Source organism: Perca fluviatilis, chromosome 8 (genome assembly GCF_010015445.1).
Source record: "Perca fluviatilis chromosome 8, GENO_Pfluv_1.0, whole genome shotgun sequence".
Classification (NCBI taxonomy): Eukaryota; Metazoa; Chordata; class Actinopteri; order Perciformes; family Percidae; genus Perca; species Perca fluviatilis.
This window is the reverse complement of record NC_053119.1, coordinates 24,070,233-24,089,390: the sequence shown is the minus strand read 5'-3', so window position 1 is coordinate 24,089,390 and position 19,158 is coordinate 24,070,233. Positions and strand designations below refer to the sequence as shown.

At 40.7% G+C, this 19,158-nt stretch overlaps 1 protein-coding gene across 1 annotated transcript in view; it reads left to right on the top strand.

Moving 5' to 3' along the window:
• The window catches only part of furinb (furin (paired basic amino acid cleaving enzyme) b), an 83,607-nt gene that overhangs the window by 38,345 nt on the left and 26,104 nt on the right, over positions 1–19,158 (top strand). The window contains exons 3-6 of the mRNA XM_039809219.1: positions 4,323–4,421; positions 11,462–11,557; positions 13,325–13,453; positions 13,604–13,680. Coding sequence (XP_039665153.1) covers positions 4,323–4,421; positions 11,462–11,557; positions 13,325–13,453; positions 13,604–13,680 — 401 coding nt within the window. The remainder of the gene's footprint in view (positions 1–4,322; positions 4,422–11,461; positions 11,558–13,324; positions 13,454–13,603; positions 13,681–19,158) is intronic.

Here is a 19,158-nt window from a genome sequence, read left to right as displayed (position 1 = left end):
CTGTAGGTAACACCAACTAAATGTTTCACAACAATCAGTATTTCAAGTTTTATTAGGCTATGACTAATCAATGCTCAGGTCTAATTTTCGGGACAAACGGGATAGGATTTGGGACAACTGCTCGTAACTGGGGACTGCCCCGGAATAAAATAAGGAACACAGATCCAAGAGGTTGCAGTCTTGGAGTCCATGCTTGCAGACTCAGAGTGGGCGGTCCCATTGTGGAAGCTATAGTTGCATTAGGGGCTTTTGTGAAGTCTTGTAGTCTTTTAGTGCCTTGTATTCATAAGTCTGCATTTCAGTGGCCAGTGAATTCACCGAAAATTAATTAGTGCTTTACTGGTGATCAGCTAGGAAATTATTAAGTATTTAATAATATAATATTATTATAGAACCGTAAGCAGTATGACAACCATTTAGTTTTAATGCAGGTAATACAATTTTTAAAGGTGCTCTAAGCGATGTCACGCGTTTTTTAGGCTACAAGATTTTTTGTCACATACAGCAAACATCTCCTCACTATCCGCGAACTGCCGGTCCCCTGAACACACTGTAAAAAAAAAAAACGCGGTCTCTGTAAACAGCCCAGGCTCCACAAACGCCAACAAAAACAAACTGTGCCAACCTGCACCACCAAACATAACAAACCAGTCTTCCAGCGTTCCAGCCAATAACCGACTAGAAGGATTTGGGGGTGGGGGGTTAGTGCGCGGAAGCACGGAAGGGAGGGAGAGGGGACAGGATGAGGAGGAGGGAGGGGCGAGCTAGCCTCGTTTTGTTTGAAAATACTTTGAACGTCAACAAGAGGTGCCATCACCCAACATCGCTTAGAGCACCTTTTAAAAGGTTAAAGAAAAGGGTAACAGAAATATGTACTTCTTATGTGTCGTCAGGGCTTTGAAGCCGTGAAAAACAGTTCACCAAAATGTCATAACTCATGCTGCTGGTATCTGGTTTAACAAGTTCATGAAAAGGATTTATTCTCAGTCAAATTCTGATTCTCAGCCAACAAAAAAAAAAAAGCAGCATCTCACTCATGGATGGCTTTGGAGCTCAGGTATTTCAAAGAAGGGGCAAAAAAGGATTTTACTATGCTTCATACTATTATATCTTTAAAAAAAAGAACATTACAAGGGCTGCTTTCAATGGATTTTACAAGGACATTTTACTGTCCTATCACGATCTACTGTTTTCACTATCTAAGAAACATAAATTTTAGTGAAATACTTAAGCATTCAGTTTGCAAAGCCATTCATAAATGACCATCTTACTCATAAGAGGTTATCAGCTTTTTTTGGCTTGTCCTTGATTCATGACATGTTGTTAACAGACCCAAATGTTACTGCAGATTTTTTTTTAAAAAGCTTTTCAGCTGTGATCCAGAATGAAAAATCAGCTACATTTAGCAGACAGTTTTCTCTTCTTGGGGTGGAGATGTGTTCTCATTCAGAGTTTTATTTTATTCATTTATTTTAATTTGTTTAAAATCTACAGAAGATCTGCGTCTGTATGAACGGAAACCTTTTGGGAAAGTCTTATAAACACAACTTCACTCTGATCTCTCATAGGGTTGACGTTCATTTTCATAAATATAACGTGCAGATATTTAGAGATCACAGCGAGATCTGTACTGTATAATATAAGTACATACTAAACCCTTTGCAAGTCGAATAAGCTTCTATTAATTCATTTAGATTTACAGTTATTTGGACTTTTATTTTAAAAGGATTATATACTGCTTGCAATGCAGGACTATCTGACTTCATCCAAATAAAGGTCATTTCCCTTTAGAGAAACAATTAGTCAATTTATTCATATCCTCGTATACTGAATATCTTTTGGACTGTTGGTCAGACAATTTAAGCAATGTAAAGACGACACCTTGGGCATTCTTCGATATTTTCTGACTATATAGACTAGACTAACCAATTAATCGACAAAACAGTCGGTAGGTTAATTGATAATGATTAGAATTGTTCGTTGCAGCCATACTTTCCTTGTCTAGATTAGAAGTTTTATCGATGGGCTTTTAGTCCTATACAGCACACTTCTGTTAAAAGATTTATCTCAAGGCTACAGAAAGGTATAAAATGGAGATGAGTGCGAAACAAGGTAACACATGAGATGTGAGTGTAAAGGGCAGTATTCCTCCAAAGCAGACTCAGAGCATCGTGGCAAGGTGACTAATGACCCATAGTGCTCTCAATTATTACAGCTGACACACACACACACACACACACACACACCATACCATACAATTATTCATTCGGGTTCAGACTGTAGATGGGCATGACTCAGGCGCACTCGTGGGCAGCTACACCAACTTTCCTATCTCAATTTCCCAAGACCCATAGACTCTTGGTCTAAATGAGGACATCAGCACTCTAGGAAATAGGTTTGTCCCAAAGAAAAGCCACCCCGGTGCAGCACAAATTAGCTTTCTGCCCTGCCGCAATCAATGTGAAACTGGGTCTCATTAATTCCTCGGGTCACATCCCTCATCACACCTCAATCTTGCATCGTTCAGAAGCTATTTCCTTTTACATGGCTTTGAAGTTATTTTCGAGACGGGGTGTCTGTAAGGTCAGCATCAATCGAGGATCTTTCGCATCAGTGTGTCCAAGGATAGTATCCATGAATTCACCTTGTTAGCTCCAGGTGTAAGCTATATTACTTACCTTTACTTTATTACTTAACTATACTACTATATTGCCTATTTGGCATATTTATCTGCTAGATATCTGGTAGCTTTGTAATAATGCTGGGTTTGAACACATGGCTTCCATTTTTTCCCTGCTCTTGCCACATTTTTAATCATTTAAGGATTGTCCTTCTGCAGAGCTGTCTCCTAATAAAACAAAATCTGCCTTATTTCTCTTTCCTATACATAATTGTGTGCAAGCTGACCTCCTAGGGAAAATAGATAATTTTTTTACAACGCTAAGTCATTTAAGATGGATGGTCAATCAGTGTATGTGGAAATTATCACAGCAAGTGCTTTCAAATCACGTCTTAATTACAAATATTTGACAAATGAAGTCAAATTGGCCGGCACTAGGCTGGCAGCTTTCTATCAGTGCTGCCATACTAGGCCTCTGAGCTCCAGCCTCCAGTCTGGTCGGCTCGCAGACAGCCAGCCTGCAGAATCAGCCTGCACCCCCAGGAGAGCCTTCCATCCTGCTGCGTCTGCTCTTCTCCCTCCTCACACACATCCATCCTGCCTGGTCGGCCTGTCAAACCCTGCGTCTCCCTGCCCGCCTTGCCTCCCTCCATCATCCACCCCTCCTCCTCCTCTCCCCTCTCTCTTCCTCCGCTCCACTGGGCTTGTGAAGGTGAGCCAGTCCCCAGTGGCACTACTGTACAGATTGCGTTGCTTCCTCTTTGAATGGAGGCTTCTCACTTGTGAATACCGGTGTAAAGAGTGGCTGGGCTGCTCCACGTCTCCCTCCACGTTTTTTGTTTGGTTATTTTTGTCTTTTTACCGCACGCTTATCTCTGGATGTCTGTATTATTTAGTCTCTATCTTGCTCTCAGGTCAGCTATCCTTGACCATGACTCGGGGAGGCGCAGTGTGTCACTTAAAAGCAAGGGTGACCAAAAAAAGCACTTTAGGCCAATTTTGGTGACAGCTGTCACCCAATCACTTGTCCTTAAAAGCTCTTTTATGAGCAGGCTGTGTGACGGAACAATGACAGCGACACGAGGAATGCTTCTGTCTAGCTCTGAAGTGACACTACGTCTAATGGATGCGGCTAATCATTTTTGATAGATAGTGTCCATCTGCAGTTGTGTAATGGATGTCTTTCTGTTGGTGCACTTCCAGCTTACCTCCTCTGGTTATGTTGCTCTGTGGAATAGACAGCTTATTTTATTTTATCAAAGCTGAAACAGGATTCTGTGCTTTATTCAAATCCTAAACTGAATAAGTATCTAACACTAGCTAATCTAGCACTGGCTAGGGAAAAATGTAACACCTTATTTAAATAATAATTAAAACAAAAAGTGTTCAACAACTCTCATGTGGCATTTACAGCACTTTCACAGCGGCTAAGAATAAAATAATGGTGTCTAATGGTTTCTACTAGCCAGTGCAGTAATAGATTTTTTTGATTTTTTTTTTTGATTTTTTTTTTTTTGATTATGGACAGAACATGCTAGACTTTAGTGTCCTAATGGATGTGTCCCTATTCAGCTCTTTCCCAAGTGAACACTGTCTGCACATTTGCTTGTGTGCTCATGAATGCCGTGGTGATCACGGAGTGTTATCCAGACCATCCCTTGTTGCAGGTGAACTCATTGCCTTTCCCTTTATGTTTGCGCAGGTTTTTGGAGATTATTATCACTTCAGGCATCATGCCGTGGAGAAGAGGGCTTTGTCTGGCCACAGGGGGATGCACATCAGACTGCAAAAAGAACCACAGGTAAGGCAGTTGTTAACTCTCACACAGCTTGTTGCAGCACTCTATTTTGGCAACAAAAGGCCAAAGGACAGATTGGATTACACACAGAGAGAAAAGGATGCCAGCATCTATGACAGCTGATCAAACTCTGTATTCTTTTCAGTCCTCGCCGGTCCGTCCATCTGTCCCCCTAACCCAATCCGAGGCACCACATAGCTCTAAATTTGCTAAATAAACCCACCATAACAATACAACAGCTGGGCGTGTCTCTGTGTTTAGCCTTGCTTTTTCTCCTGTCTTGTAAAATCATTATTTGCACCTAAATGTTAACTAGAGAGGGAAATTGGCATTCATCAGGCTATCCAAAAACAAGAACATTTCCCATCCTAAATGCCATCTTCATTTGGACATCAGGGTCTGAATTTGCATACAGCACAACCTAGGCCTGTCACGATAACAAATTTGGCTGGACGATAAATTGTCCCAGAAATTATTGCGATAAACGATAATATTGTCATTGAGAGACCATTTTCATCTAATATAATGATAATGGCATAATAATGCAGGTACACCTTTTCAAAGATCAATACACTTTTATTTCTAAAGAATATTTAACACTGGAACTGGAAGACATTTTAAATATCCACAATATTTCTTTGATCTCCTTTTAGTATGTCGTCTTTCACGCTGATGTACAGTTGTGGTATTGCCGTTTGTGACACGCATGTTCTCCCAGGCAATTCATAGCCTACTGGCTGTCAAATGTTTGCTGCATTCCTCGAGTGTTTGTGCGATAGACTACAGACTCTGTACTACATTCAACTATTATTAAACACTAAATATTAAATTTAAATAATATATAATTAATAAATAAAATCTATCTATATGGCTATGTGCCACTATGCGTGCACTTCCGGCGGAGCTGTGTTGACAGACCTCGGCAGTGCTGTAGTGCGTTCACTGATTTATTAGCATTTTTAACCGTCAGCTCCGAAAATTGCCACACGCTGCTGTACTGTTCCCTCGCTTGGGTGAGAGAGGTAGAAATATGACAGCAGAGAGCGGAGACCACTTCTATGAAAAACAAATACACATAGGATGCTAAATATATAACTATTTACCTCGTAAAAACAAATGGTGCTTGTGTGAGTGTTGTGAGCTTCTCTCTCTCTGGCTCCCTCATTACTCTGTATTTCCCACACTGGGTGTTAGATACTTAGTTAGCCTAGATACTCCTCCCGTTCCATGGAAGTTTAAACACCTTCGATATGATTATTTCAGTGTGAACTAAAAAAAGAGACGGAGAGGAGAGAGGGAGAGCCTGTATGAGGCAATAATACACTGACGATAATAATACTTTGTTTACATTTCTGAATGTGCATTTGTTGCACCATTCAATTAAAATATGACTGTGAACTAAACTAAAACAGCACATTGTAGTTTCTGTATTTATTACCAAAGCATTTATCAGTAAAACAGTTAACATGGGGGAAATGTGCGTTGCAGGTCAATTTTAAGTTGTGCGACCCTAAATGTTCTGCCTGTGCCCCTAACATTGTTTAGTTAGGGGCTACAATGCTCCTAGTAAAAAAAATTAGTCTGGAGCCCTGCTCTGCAAAATCTCAGCTTCTGTGTATACCAGATGTAGTTGAGTCAGCATTTAAATGACAACATAGTCGAAGGAAGTATTTTTTTTTTTTTATTAAGAGATTAGCAGTTTCATATTGCCAGACCCATATCCATACTATGTTTGCACTGTTCCTTCACAGAAATTGTCTGGCAGTATCCATTGTCATTCTATTGTAGGTTTAAAAAAAAAAAAAAACTGAATTGATTTTATTTGTCAAATCAAAGAGAATTAAACTCTTGTCAAATATGGGACATGCTATTTTAGACAGAATTTTTTTTACAGTGGAAGCCAGAAGAGAGAGTGGAGTAGGACAAATGGAACATATTCTGTTCTGTTGTAAATCAGCCTTAATGAAAGATAACCCTAACTCTAACCCGTGAAACAAATGTGTTGGTTCATTTTGGTTAACATTCTTTACGCTGATTAAATTCACATGAAACACGTTACACTTCATTACAACTAAACATACACAATCCAGCAGACTTCAGATCATAGCACATCAACCTTACACTACAGGGAAATTAATAATAAAAATAATCCTTTTTTTTTAATGAACTTTATACTTCTTCAGTTTGTATGTGGTGTGCAATAACTTGACAAACATAAAGGTTAATATGGTACATTGTTTAGTCTAAGAATGTCATAACCTTTTGCAAGCTGTGTTCATGGGCTTGGCTGCTTTTATTTACACCTGAACTGTTGAGGGAGGAAATGTTGTTTGGACCTGAGTGGGCAAAATGCCACACAGGTCCTAGTTACGAAAATAGTGATACCGTTATGTTGAAAGTGAGAACTGTAGCAAGACATTGTTGTTATGTTACTAGTGTAATGTTTTATTGCTTTGAGTGCCACAAACAAAATGCTCTTCACCTCAGTTGCATGCTATTTCTCAGTGGCAAAAATCTCAAAACTTGAAACCAAACTAGATCTCTTTGCATGGCAAGATCCAGTAAAACTTGGGGTAAAAGGGAAACTTTGTTGTTGTTTTTTTGTGATTTGGATGAGCTGATCCTTTCAATCTGCCATCCATAATGTTGATAGGGTGTTTGATCACTGTAACTATCATGCAGTCAGTCAGTTAAAATCATCACTAAAAATCAAGCCTTTACCCTAAAAATTTCCGTCAGAAAAAATATGAATACCTGTCAACCCAGGCATCAGCAGCAAATAACTACAGGTATTATATATTGTGTGCACACAAGTGAGGCAGAAACCTCTATTTTTTTATTGCTGCTTCCACCTTGCTCGGCAACACGCTGCTGTCATGTTTACATTGCAAGCACTGGAGGAAGAAGTGAAAATTGCTTCTATTTAAAAGCATCTTGAGAGGTACCCGACTGGTGCTAAAAAGGGGGCAGTTACGAAGTGAGAACAGACTGGGGCCATCTGTTGGAAGGTAGACCTGCCAAGTAGAGCCCAAGGACTACTCTACTAGCTTTTACCGAGCCCAAGTCAAGCTGGCTGAGGAAGGGGCTGATGTGGTCTGACAAGTGAAGCCTCAAGGCATCATTAGTGAGATATGGTGACATTCAGTGAGGCCAGTGGTGTCAGGGGTCAGTCTAAGTGGACGTTAAGAAGGCTCTGAGAGCATATGGGTACGGGTACCCAAGGGTCTGCTTGGGAGTTGGGAGACTACTGTGGCGCTCAAAGAAGATTTGCTTTGAGATCTCCAAAATCAGAAACCGTGACAGAGGCAAAGATTTTGTTATTGTTACGAAGATTTAATTATGTACTATACTGGATTTTCCAGTTGTATGCAATGGTGAGGGATAAAATGCAGAATGGACTGCTGGCAAAACCGCAGGACTGATAAGAAACAGTCAATGGAAAGTTGATGTCCTCTTTAATAAGTGGCTGGCAAGGAGCAAAATGAATCTGTTAGATGGAAAGTGAGTTATTCTGTGAGTGTGCCTTTTATAATGTCTATGCCATTTAGCAATACCAAATTGAGAGAGTAGGCATCTTGAATTTAAACCTGGAGCCCTAACAACATAGCCAGTGAGATGAAGACATTTTTGACAGAAGAGGTTCATCTCTGCCAGTGGTTCAAGTTAACATCTATTCAGGGAGTCAAGTTTCTGGCTAAGGAGCAACAGTTTTTCCCTAGCTTACCTATCCACCCGCACAACCAAAAACAGACCAAACTTCAGGCAAAGCATGACCACTGCCAAAAAAACAAAACACAGCACAAGTGAGTGGGTTTGTGTAATGTGCATTTGTATATTCATATGTGTGTGCTTGTGACCATGTGATCCCTCAAAAAGGGGAAAGAAAAGGTTCTGCTTCACCTGGTTCAAAGAAAACATTTAAAAGAAAGTGAAAACATAATGGTTGGATTTAGATTAGTCAATGCTTAGCTTTGAGCTTGTTACAGTGTTTCCTCTCTGTAATCCGGCTGCCGTCTCTCACATTGCCTCCTTTGTCTCTTTTCCTCTGCTCCGTGGTGCTAACATGCCGCTTATCACCATCCCCTTTGAATAATCACACAGTGGCAAGATGACATTGGCAGCTGCATAAGCTTTTACCATTATGCTTGCGAGGGTTGTTTTGTCATCTCCCCTCCACGTCCCACACCTTCTCTATGAGGGAAATAATTGATTAGTTTTGGGCTGGCTGCTGTTGGTTTTGTACAAACCGCAGTGCAACGCAGCTTACTGCATGCTGTTCAGAGCACTTTACAGTGCTGGGGCCTTACTGTTAAAGGATAAGGCTATTCTATATTCTTGTTATTGTCAACAAATCCCATGAAAAGACCAAAACCAACAATGTGTTGGTTTGTCTCACAATACCCAGCCCAGTCTGTGGGACTCAGCCACAAGCCCACTGGTTCCTACTGAAGATGTAAATGTTTCAGTATGATTCACCGGAGGGACAGAAGGACTATGGGGACTATTTTCAGCAGCGGATTTGCTGCAATAGTGAGTGTTTAAGGCAGCGGCCCTCTTCACAGGTTGCACATGTCCAAGGGTTGTGAGCAGTTTAACTGAAATCTGCAAGAGTGATATGTCTCTCTCGGATTTTTTTATTTGCATTATTTAAGAGGCTCGAAAAAATAACATTATTCAGTAATTACATTTCTTGTGATTGACATACAGTGCCCATGTTCATCATAATGTGTGGCTCCCTGATGTCTGTGTCAGTTTTTAATAGTCTTGTCTAGAAAACAATGGAGATGTATGGCACATAAGCTATATAAGGCTTTGGATACACTGTGTGTTGCATCAACTCATTGTTGGTTTCAGTCTCTTTATGGGATTTATTGTTAATTACACAAAAAAAATGATATCACCAGACTTATCCTTTTAACATATCCTCTTTCTCCATAAACTGTGGAAGCACAGATTTATAGATCAAAGCACAGGCTGCCTCTCCATCAGTCTCTCTGCATTACAAACAATAACAGCATGACTTCTCCTTAGTCATCAGACAGTAAAGCCCTCAGGACACTTTGCGAGCAATGGAGCAAATAGTTTATTGCTCAAGCGGATCACAGACCTAGAGCACGTTGAGACCTACTTCTTGTCTCTCGTCTCTTTGTGTGGTTGTGTTTGGCTATTCTTTGTCCTTGTTCCAGGTCTCGGGGTGGTGCTTATACTGTGTCTCTGTATTCTAAATTAGCTCTCTATCACCGGCTTGGTCTTCAGGGAGATATCAATTCATCCTTGTTTTTCTCAGTCACATATACACAAAATAATCCACAATTTTCCATAATTAAAAAGATCGGATTACATTACAGTTTTCCTAAGTCAGTTTTCCTAAGGTGATTTTGTATAAGTAAGCTGTGAGTTGAATGTGCTAAGATTTGAATTAATGTGCTACATAAATAAAACACTATATATCCTACAGTAGATGGCTGCTGTATCCAGATCATCTGATTCATCTATCGTTTGTAATTTAACTCTGATAGTAATTTGGTGTGCAGTGGGCAGCAGTGCAACGAGGTCAGCCGTGTACCGTCCTAAATGTAATGAAATGGGATAAGTGTTAATTATTCCAGGGTCACTTGAATAAGGTTAATGGCTTCATTCTCTGAGGAAAGGTTTTCAACTAGGTTAGGCGCTACACTACCCTAAGTAGCTGCACTGAACATGTTCTCATTCAGACCACGTGCTTTAAGAGCATGAAATCAAGCAAGTAGCGAAGCCTCACTACTCAAAACAACTCTGACAGCAACAAGCGAAAAGGAAAAAACGATTTAAAATAATTGAAATGCTTGAATAACAAGTTGGACAGTCAGAATCTGCAGAGCATTGTACAGGAAATGCATAAGTTTAGACACGCTTCACTTGAGTTCTCTTGACACAAACGTGGAATCAGTTATAGCTTTGTCACCTTCGGCATAAATCAGCAAAGCATGCATTTATCACTGACAATAACAATGCACAGCAGCATTTGCTTGCATTGCACAGCATTGCATTTCTCCTAGTTTTTCTTCATATATGCAAATTCCTTCTACTGCAGCAGTAGCAGTCCAAGTTAGCTTTCAATTATTATTTGAATGTGCTGCTCCTTAATTTACAACTTATAGCTGCCTGCCTCTTATTTAATCACAACAAAGTGTGAAGTTTGTTAAAGCAATGCCACAGGTCTTTCACACTAGATGGTTCTTTGGAGCACACACTTCTGTAACTGACTTAATGTAAAAGCTCACAGCTTGGATATGAAATGCTCAGTTATCAATGCACATCGTGAAATGTGCAACTTATACATCTGCAAAACTCTGAATAAATATCAAATTTTATGGTTATCTCATATCATTCTTACTACTGTCAGTCATGCTCACAAAGAAACATACCTGTCAAAATATATAGAGACATGAAAGAACACCAACACGCTGAGTGGACCAGTAATTTCAACTGGCAAGTGGACAGACATTAAATGATTGGCTTTTGGTAAGGATGTTTAGAACTATGTTTTCAGACCCTGAAATATAACATGACTTATATAAATTATCTATCTGTCTGTCTGTCTGTCTGTCTGTCTGTCTGTTATTTATTTTTTGTGGAATTATCCTTTACGTTCAACCAACCCTACCAATCCTGTGCATATCCCAGCAGCCTCTAGGACTTCAAAGGCCTTTCTCTGGCACACTGTACAGCGGCCACTTTTCCTCCTCATCTCAGGAATGAAATGAATTAGATTTGCTTCACATCTCTGCCTCTGTTTCTAGTTATTACTTTTGGAACACAGCTGGGACCGTGTTTTTCCATGTCTACAATCTGTGGGATATTGCAACAATTTCTAAAATTAGAACATTAGTAATGACACAATAGCATGTGAAGATAACTGAGTAAACTATGATTTTTCTCTCTCTCTCTCTGTGTGTGTGTGTGTGTGTGTGTGTGTGTGTGTGTGTGTGTGTGTGTGTGTGTGTGTGTGTGTGTGTGTGTGTGTGTGTGTGTGTGTGTGTGTGTGTGTGTGCGCCCCCCAGGTCCTGTGGGTGGAGCAGCAAGTGGTGAAAAAAAGGAAGAAAAGGGATATCTATGAAGACCCAACAGACCCTGATTTCCCCAAGCAGTGGTACCTGGTGTGTGATGGTTTCTTATTTTTATAGCCTCAACCTAATTAGTCTGGCGTTATGGCATAAATGACTTTGAAACATTCGTATGTTTTATTCGTAAAATGGCATACATAGTGTAATTTGCAGTAGCATTTTAGAGCAGCATCAGTGTTACGCTACCAAACAAATAAATTAGTAGGTGCACAGTCAGTAGAATATGTAATGATTTTTCATGTTTTTGTATTCCATTTGGAATGCATTTATATTATTTTGAAGCCTAGGAGAAGGTTGCATTCAGATTTAATAGCAAAGTTTTAATTAAACCTTGAAAGACTCCTTATTCAGCCCTGTCTAAACAGCAGTCAATAGTTTCAGCTCTGCAGAAGCGTGTGAAGATACCTGATTTAAGATGTATTCATTAGTGCAGTGGCAGAAGTTATTAATTCCCTCATGGTCAATCTGATCAGTGGAATTGCTGTCTTTTAGACTAACCCTGTAGCCATTTATTTACATCAGCTTCACCTCCAACACAGGGTTTCCACAGTAAAAAGGTATAATACAATGCATCCCAGGATGCTGGGTTGAATGGAAAATGAAATGTCGGGACAGATCAACTACTAAACTGCATCCCCTGTGAAACCTTGATAGCAAACGGTCCTGGCTCTGTGTCTGTTTCGTTATTCACAGCTTTTTCTCGGAGATGCTTCAATTTGCCCTAATCTCCCCTTTTTGTCCTTTTTATATGCACAAAACCTCTGTCACTGCAACGGATTAATGACAACATTGACTATCCCAGACATAAATCACCAGTGAATAGAAGTTGTGAAACCACCTCTGCCATTCAGCATTAGACCTCTAATCTTTTAGAGGACTTTTTTCCCCCTATATAAAGTATTCTAGGTCGCTCTGAGTTTAAAACCAAGCAAAAAAGGTTTTGCTTAAGGCATATGCCACCGGTGCGGAAGTTTTGTCTTCAACATTTACTGTAGAGGGCTTTTATATTGGTTTATTCTAGTATATGGGCCCCATTAGTTTGTAGCAAACCTTTACTTAAAATATGTTTTGAACAGTGTCTGTGCAAGTTCAAAGCCTACATCCAGGAATTTAACTGTACTTCCCTAAGCGTCTAGGCATCGTCGCAGAACTGCACATGCAGGAGTCGTGCCCTGTGGAGAAAAATGAGCAGGAAACCGAAAAAGGGGGCAGCGAAGGTTGTCTGTGATATCTTTTCCATTCCTACCCACGTTTATCTTTAACCATCTCTTTCATCTCTAGCGCTCACTGCTCTTTATACTTCTCACTCTACCAATGTTATTCATCCAAATCACACTTTACCACACCATATCCCCCTATTCGTCCCCCTCCCCGTCCTCTCAAATCTCACAGACTGCTATCTCTTCTGCGAGAGAGGCAAATGCCCTCACCAAGATTTCTGACTTGCAACAGGTTATCGGTCCTTTTTTTTTTGTATTTATTTTTTTTATGAAAGCTTAACTACAGTAGGATGCTCACACCGAGCAGCTCAGCCCGAGGAGGCAGACATGTCGCGGGGATGCATTGAAAATTGGATTTTAAGCGTCCATGAACCACCTCTGATCTTCCCTTTTAATGTCTCGGTGCTTATTTTTGCATTGAGCATTTCTTTTTTTAACACAACGTTCTGCAGCGAGCAAGGGTCTTTGCATTTGATTTAAGCTGTTCTCACAAACGCACACACATTTTCTGTTGGTTTGTCTGGAAAAGTGTCAGTCACAGCAGATTGATAGCTGAACAAAACCCTTGTGTCTCTTTCAGTCCACCCCGACACATCAAGACCTGAATACCAAAGTAGCCTGGGCTCAAGGCTACACAGGAAGAGGTGTGGTGGTGACTATCCTGGACGATGGCATTGAGAAAGACCACCCAGATCTCGTCAGCAATTACGTAAGTCAAAAATACAAAATGTGAGGCAGCCTCCCCATTTGTGAACAACGTTCAGAGATCATTTTCAGAGAAAAATGAAACTATGTTAAATGAGAGCTTGAAGTTCAAATGACATGACTGATGTCCTAACTGTTTTCCCATCTGTCTTAGGACCCTGAGGCCAGCTATGATGTAAACGATGGAGATGCTGACCCCCAACCAAGATACACTCAGCGGAATGAGAACAGGTAATTTGGCAAAAGCCGCAATCTGTCAACACCACAACTAGGATTAGAACCGGGCTTTCAGTCTTTTATGGAAATTTGGCGAGAATGCGCGGACTTGATCAATTTCAGTTGTGAGAGTGAGCAAGTGCATTCCATTCCTAAACCAAGAAATAACCTGGGATTTTCTTTTTTTTTCTTCTTTTTTACAAAACAAGCTTTGTTGTTTTGGACTCGGCACTAGTCTCCTCTAAATGTTAGTGGACAGGGAATGACATGGTGAGAAAGCACCAAGTCTACACAGCTTTTGGTCCAGTGCTTTTGGCTGAAGAATTTACATTTAGAAACCAATTATATAAAGTGAAATCACTGGTGCAGTCATTCTGCAAAGTCTTGAAAGATTGTTCCCTTTCTTTTTTCTTTTGTTGTTGTCTTGCTTCAGTACACGAGCCGAGCTGCCGGAGCTCCATTTCAAGGTCCCGCCCGTACAGCTCTACGCAGCCACTTATTTGTTGCTAATACAAGACTTGTTCAGTTGCCTTCAGTGATTCATGCTCTCCCCTTCCAGCCTTTGGTGATCACAGTGAAACATGTTTGCCCCAATTTAGTGATGAAACACTAAAGCTCCAGCAAAGGCGAACCCTAAACCTTTATCTCCTCCCTTCTCCCCGTTTCTCCGAACACCATGGTCTTCTGCCTTAGTCCAATCCCAGATGAGAAGCTACATCCAGCCTCTGAAAGCACAGCAGGATTTGTTTCAAATCTCTCTCTCTCTCTCTCTCTCTCTCTCTCTCTCTCTCTCTCTCTCTCTCTCTCTCTCTCTCTCTCTCTCTCTCTCTCTCTCTCTTTTTCTGGGACGACTGCCACCAAGTCTTTCTGTAGTAGTTTGTTGTTGTTTTTTGTTCTTTAGTTGGGGGTTTCAAAGCACAGCACAGTTGGTCAGAGGGAGAAGCCAAATCAGCTTTAACGAGTTTTCATGAGATTATAGAAACTCTTGTATGAGAATCTGCACAGATGTTCCGATTTGAACTTTCACATTGTTAACTCTTTAATCTATCTCGCTTTCTTTCTGTTGTCATTCTAAAAGTATTTATTAATCTTAAAAGAGGCTACAGTAGCATCAGCAGTTTTTTGAGCGTAGGCCTTGTTTCTTGTCCTTGCCAACAGCTGGAGCAGCCATGCAGAGCGACCCCAGCCCTTTGTCGGTGTAAAGTAGATCCCACTCTGTCCAGCTGATGAAACAAAGCACTACTAGAGGGAATTACTCCATGCCTGCACCACCATGCCATTACTTCAGAAAGACCCACACATACACACACATAAAAACACGGATTTGCACTCACACACACTCTACTACTCATGTCAGTGGAATTGCTAAAGTAATTATCTCAGACTGGATCAATTTATGGGCATGGAATGAAAAGCAAGGGTGTGTCTGTGTGTCTACAAGCGTGGAGCTGCAGTGTTTGGATTGAACTGTGGACAAATTATATCCAATGAGTTATGTAAATCACCATAGAGTAATACATGCCGACAGAGAATAACGCCCACAACCCCCTCACAATGAGATTATATGAATATATTCATAGGACAACAAAAAGCAAAGGAAAGTCAGAGGCGGGCATTTTTCATAGCCGTGAAGGCCAGTTCATTTGTACTGATGACACGCAAGGCTGATTTTAGAATTTTCATCTCTGGGTTTATCCTTTTCAGATGCTCTGTAGTCTTGCATTGGCAGCTCTGGCAGATATTGTTGAAAGGAGTGCAGGCTAAGTTGAAGGATGGTTGAAGTCTAGCCAAGCAGGTAATGCCGTTTGTGCTTCATCATGTCAATGTTTTCAGTGTTTTTTTCTCTACTTTCCTCCACTTTTCCTCCCATTATGTCAGTGTGATGTGGGCGTAAAGGGTGAGGTCATTAAATCAGAACGCTATATATTTCTAAAGCCGCCACCGAGAGGGCTATGCAGTATCTGGTCAATATCATTATCAGAGATGTGTTTTTAGCCTGCGGCGTAAGCTGTGTAGGCATTCGGCCGTCCTGATGTCAATGGGGAGCTCATTCCACAATTTAGAGCCAGGACAGCAAACAGTCGAGATTTCGTTAAGTGATTAGTTGTCCCTCGCTGTGAGGGGGCAGCAAGCAGGTTGGCTGATGGAGAGCAGAGTGGGTGGACTGGGGTGTAGGGTTTGACCATGTCCTGGATGTAAGCTGGGCCTGATCCGTTCGTGGACCTGTATGCAAGTACTAATGTCTTGAACTGGATGCGGGCAGCAACTGGTAACCAGTGAAGAGAGCGGAGGAGCGGTGTAGTGTGAGAGAACTCGGGGAGGTTGAAGACCGGTCGACCTGCTGCGTTCTGCCGGATGGCACATGCAGGCAGGCCATCCAGGAGGGAGTTGCAGTAATCTAGACGTGAGATGACTAGAGCCTGAACCAGAACCTGAGCCGCCTTCTGCGTTAGAAGGGGGACGTATCCTTCTGATGTTATGCAGCATGTATCTACACGATCGGGTAGTTGCAGCAATGTTGCCAGTAAAGGAGAGTTGGTCGTCAAGGGTCACACCCAGGTTCCTAGCAGTCTTGGTGGGGACTACCACAGAGTTGTCAGTTGTTATAGTCAGGTCTTGGGTAGGAGAGCCCTTCCCTGGAAGTAAGAGGAGCTCGGCCTTGTCAAAGTTGAGTTTCAGATTGTGTGTGGCCATCCAAGAAGAAAAGTCAGTCATGCAGGCCGAGATAATGTCTTCATCCTGTATCCAATTCTTTTGCCTGGATTTAAATAAGTACAATTCAATCTGCTCTAAACGATGTAATTCTAAACATTTTTTAACTTGCAGATCGTTATAAATCAATCAAATAAAACCGTAAATGTTTTGTTTAAGTAATACTCAATTATATTCCTTATTTCCTGGCTGCGTCAAACTGATCATCAAAAGATGATAAAGACCATTACCTTGCTGTGCTATGTCTACAACTTCTACCATATTCACATCAGATCATATTCATGCCACATCAGAACGGCACACTACTGTGCAGATTTTCAGTTGACTTATTTTAATTTGGGTGTGATCTTTGGTGTGGTGATTACATTATTTCTTTCAGGTTGTTATACTGTCTCTCTTCCTCTAACTTCCCTGTGGAGAGCTATTAGCTTCTGTAAAGAACTTTTCACTCAAGATTGTGCAGTGACAGCCTTTACTGGAAAATGATTGGCACTCTACGCATCCTTGTGTGCCCATCAGTCCAAACCAACCCATCAGCACCGAATCGAATGCTAAAGTGACTTAAACTCAAGGCTGGGAAGATGAAGCAAGAGGTGTGGTGGCTAATCTGGTTGGTGGCATTGAGAAAGACCAAGAGATGTGTTTACACGCTTCTCTCGCCTTATCAAATTGCTTTGTCCTTGGTGGCGCATGGCTATTTGTTTCTCTGGCCATGAAAGTTCTGCTTCTTAAGCAGAAATACACTGCATGGGGAAAAATGCTAAATTCACCAGCCGCTGCAGAAGAGACACATCTTTTTCATTATTTCATTCCATTCAATTATTGATTTCACATGACATTAGTCAAGGTTGGACAGGCATCCCCTGCAATCGTTAGGAGGTAAAGAGGGTGGTGACTTTTAGTAGGGTACTTTTTAATTTAATCAAATTTAAATGTTTTTGTAAAGTTTTTCTATTTGAAATGGTAGCGTTGATAATCACTCAAATTAGTGAACATGTTTATGGATTAAAGATGCAGTAGGTAAGTCTTATAAAACTAACTTTCTGTCATATTTGCTGAAACTGACCCTATGTTCCAGTAGAACTACATGAATTATGTAATATATAAAAAAAAAATGCAGCTCCTCTGGCACCACCTACAGCCTGTAGTGCGATTGGCAAAATTCCACCGCTCCCGGTTGATTTTCTCCAATCAGGGCCACAGCGGGGGGTCTATCTGCCTGTCAATCACTGCTCAGGCATGTACACGCATATAAGAGCGTTCTCCCCTCCCCCTTCCCCGTGCACCAGCTGCAGAAAGGTTTCCCTAAACTCTGGGTGAATATTGGAGTGGCTTTTCAGAGGTGGCGTGAGCTCCGGGATTTTAAAGATCTGAAGAACGATGCAGATGTAGCCACATTTCTTCTCGACCGGTAACATAATTACCATAAATGATTTATCTTTCACTTGGTTATTAGTAGTCAAAAGTCCACAAAGCTATGTTGGTGAGGATAATAGTAGCGTTTGCACAGTGGTCGGTCTGATGGTCTGATATGATGCAGAAATGGCTAACGCTAGCCTGCTAGTTAGCATCGTTTTACGGTTGGTGAGTAAACATTGTGTTAGTGTTTAGTTACATGTTGTCTGACATTCCGGCCAGCAGTTCTGTCAAACTCCCTTGTGTGGGAGGGGCTTAGGAGACGGTTTGGGCTGCAGCAGAAAGGGGGGAGGGACTGAGAAGTTGTCGATGTTCAAATTTGTTGTCAAAGTCCTGGATCTTCACAATCTTGCCTACAGCAGCTTTAACAAATGTATAAGCAAGAAAATTATGTTTTGACCTATTTTGGAAATGTGAGAGTTCTCTGGAGCGTCTTTGAAGAATAAATCAAACAGATGTTAGTGATATTAACAAATTATTCCAAAAACTGTACTTAGTACATTTAATTTTTTTTTTTTAAGATGTTCATCCTTCATCAGTGATTTCTTGCCAATTAGGCAGATAACCACAGGTTGCCGTTTATCTTATAATGGATAATTGTGTTTTTGTTATTTAAACAAACGATTGAGAAAATAAACTTGTCCATGAGTCTTTTGAGAGACTTCCAGCTGACAGCGGGGTCTGTGAGCGTCACCAGCACCAGCTGGCTGTCACGTCAGACTGGAGCTTCTCAAGTCCGACAACATCGGAGCAAATGTGCAATTGGCCATCCATTTTCGTAAAACTGCCCATATTCAAACTCTACACAGTTGATTTCTTGCATAAAAAATTCTCAAAAGTGAATTTAGTGATGAACTAGCAGACAAAATAGTTGTTGGCTGCAGCTACTATGGCAAACTACAGATTCTGGAATCAGTTGCTTTTCCTTGGGTTCCCAGATGTTAACGCTGCATTTTAAACATTACATTTTGCAGCTGAATTTGGCCTGTCGAATTTGAGGAAGTTGAAAATATATTAGTTGAATTTGGTATTTTTATGTTGAATTTTGAATTCTGAATTTATGAACTTGAGAATTATTTGTTGAAAATTTGAAGAGTAAAATTTAGAGGCAAAAAACTTCAGATACATAATTTCAATGCATAAATATTCAGTGTAGGGCTGCTCGATTATGGAAAAAAATATAATCGCAATTATTTCAGTCAATATTGAAATCACGATAATTTAACACGATTACTCGTTGACTTCTGGGAAGATGTTGCAATTATTGAACTTAAAAACAGTGGAAAAAGTTTAATAAATCAACAATAAAAAAAACTGTGAAAATTGCCTTAATATTTGTCCTATTTAAACTTTATTTCATTCAGA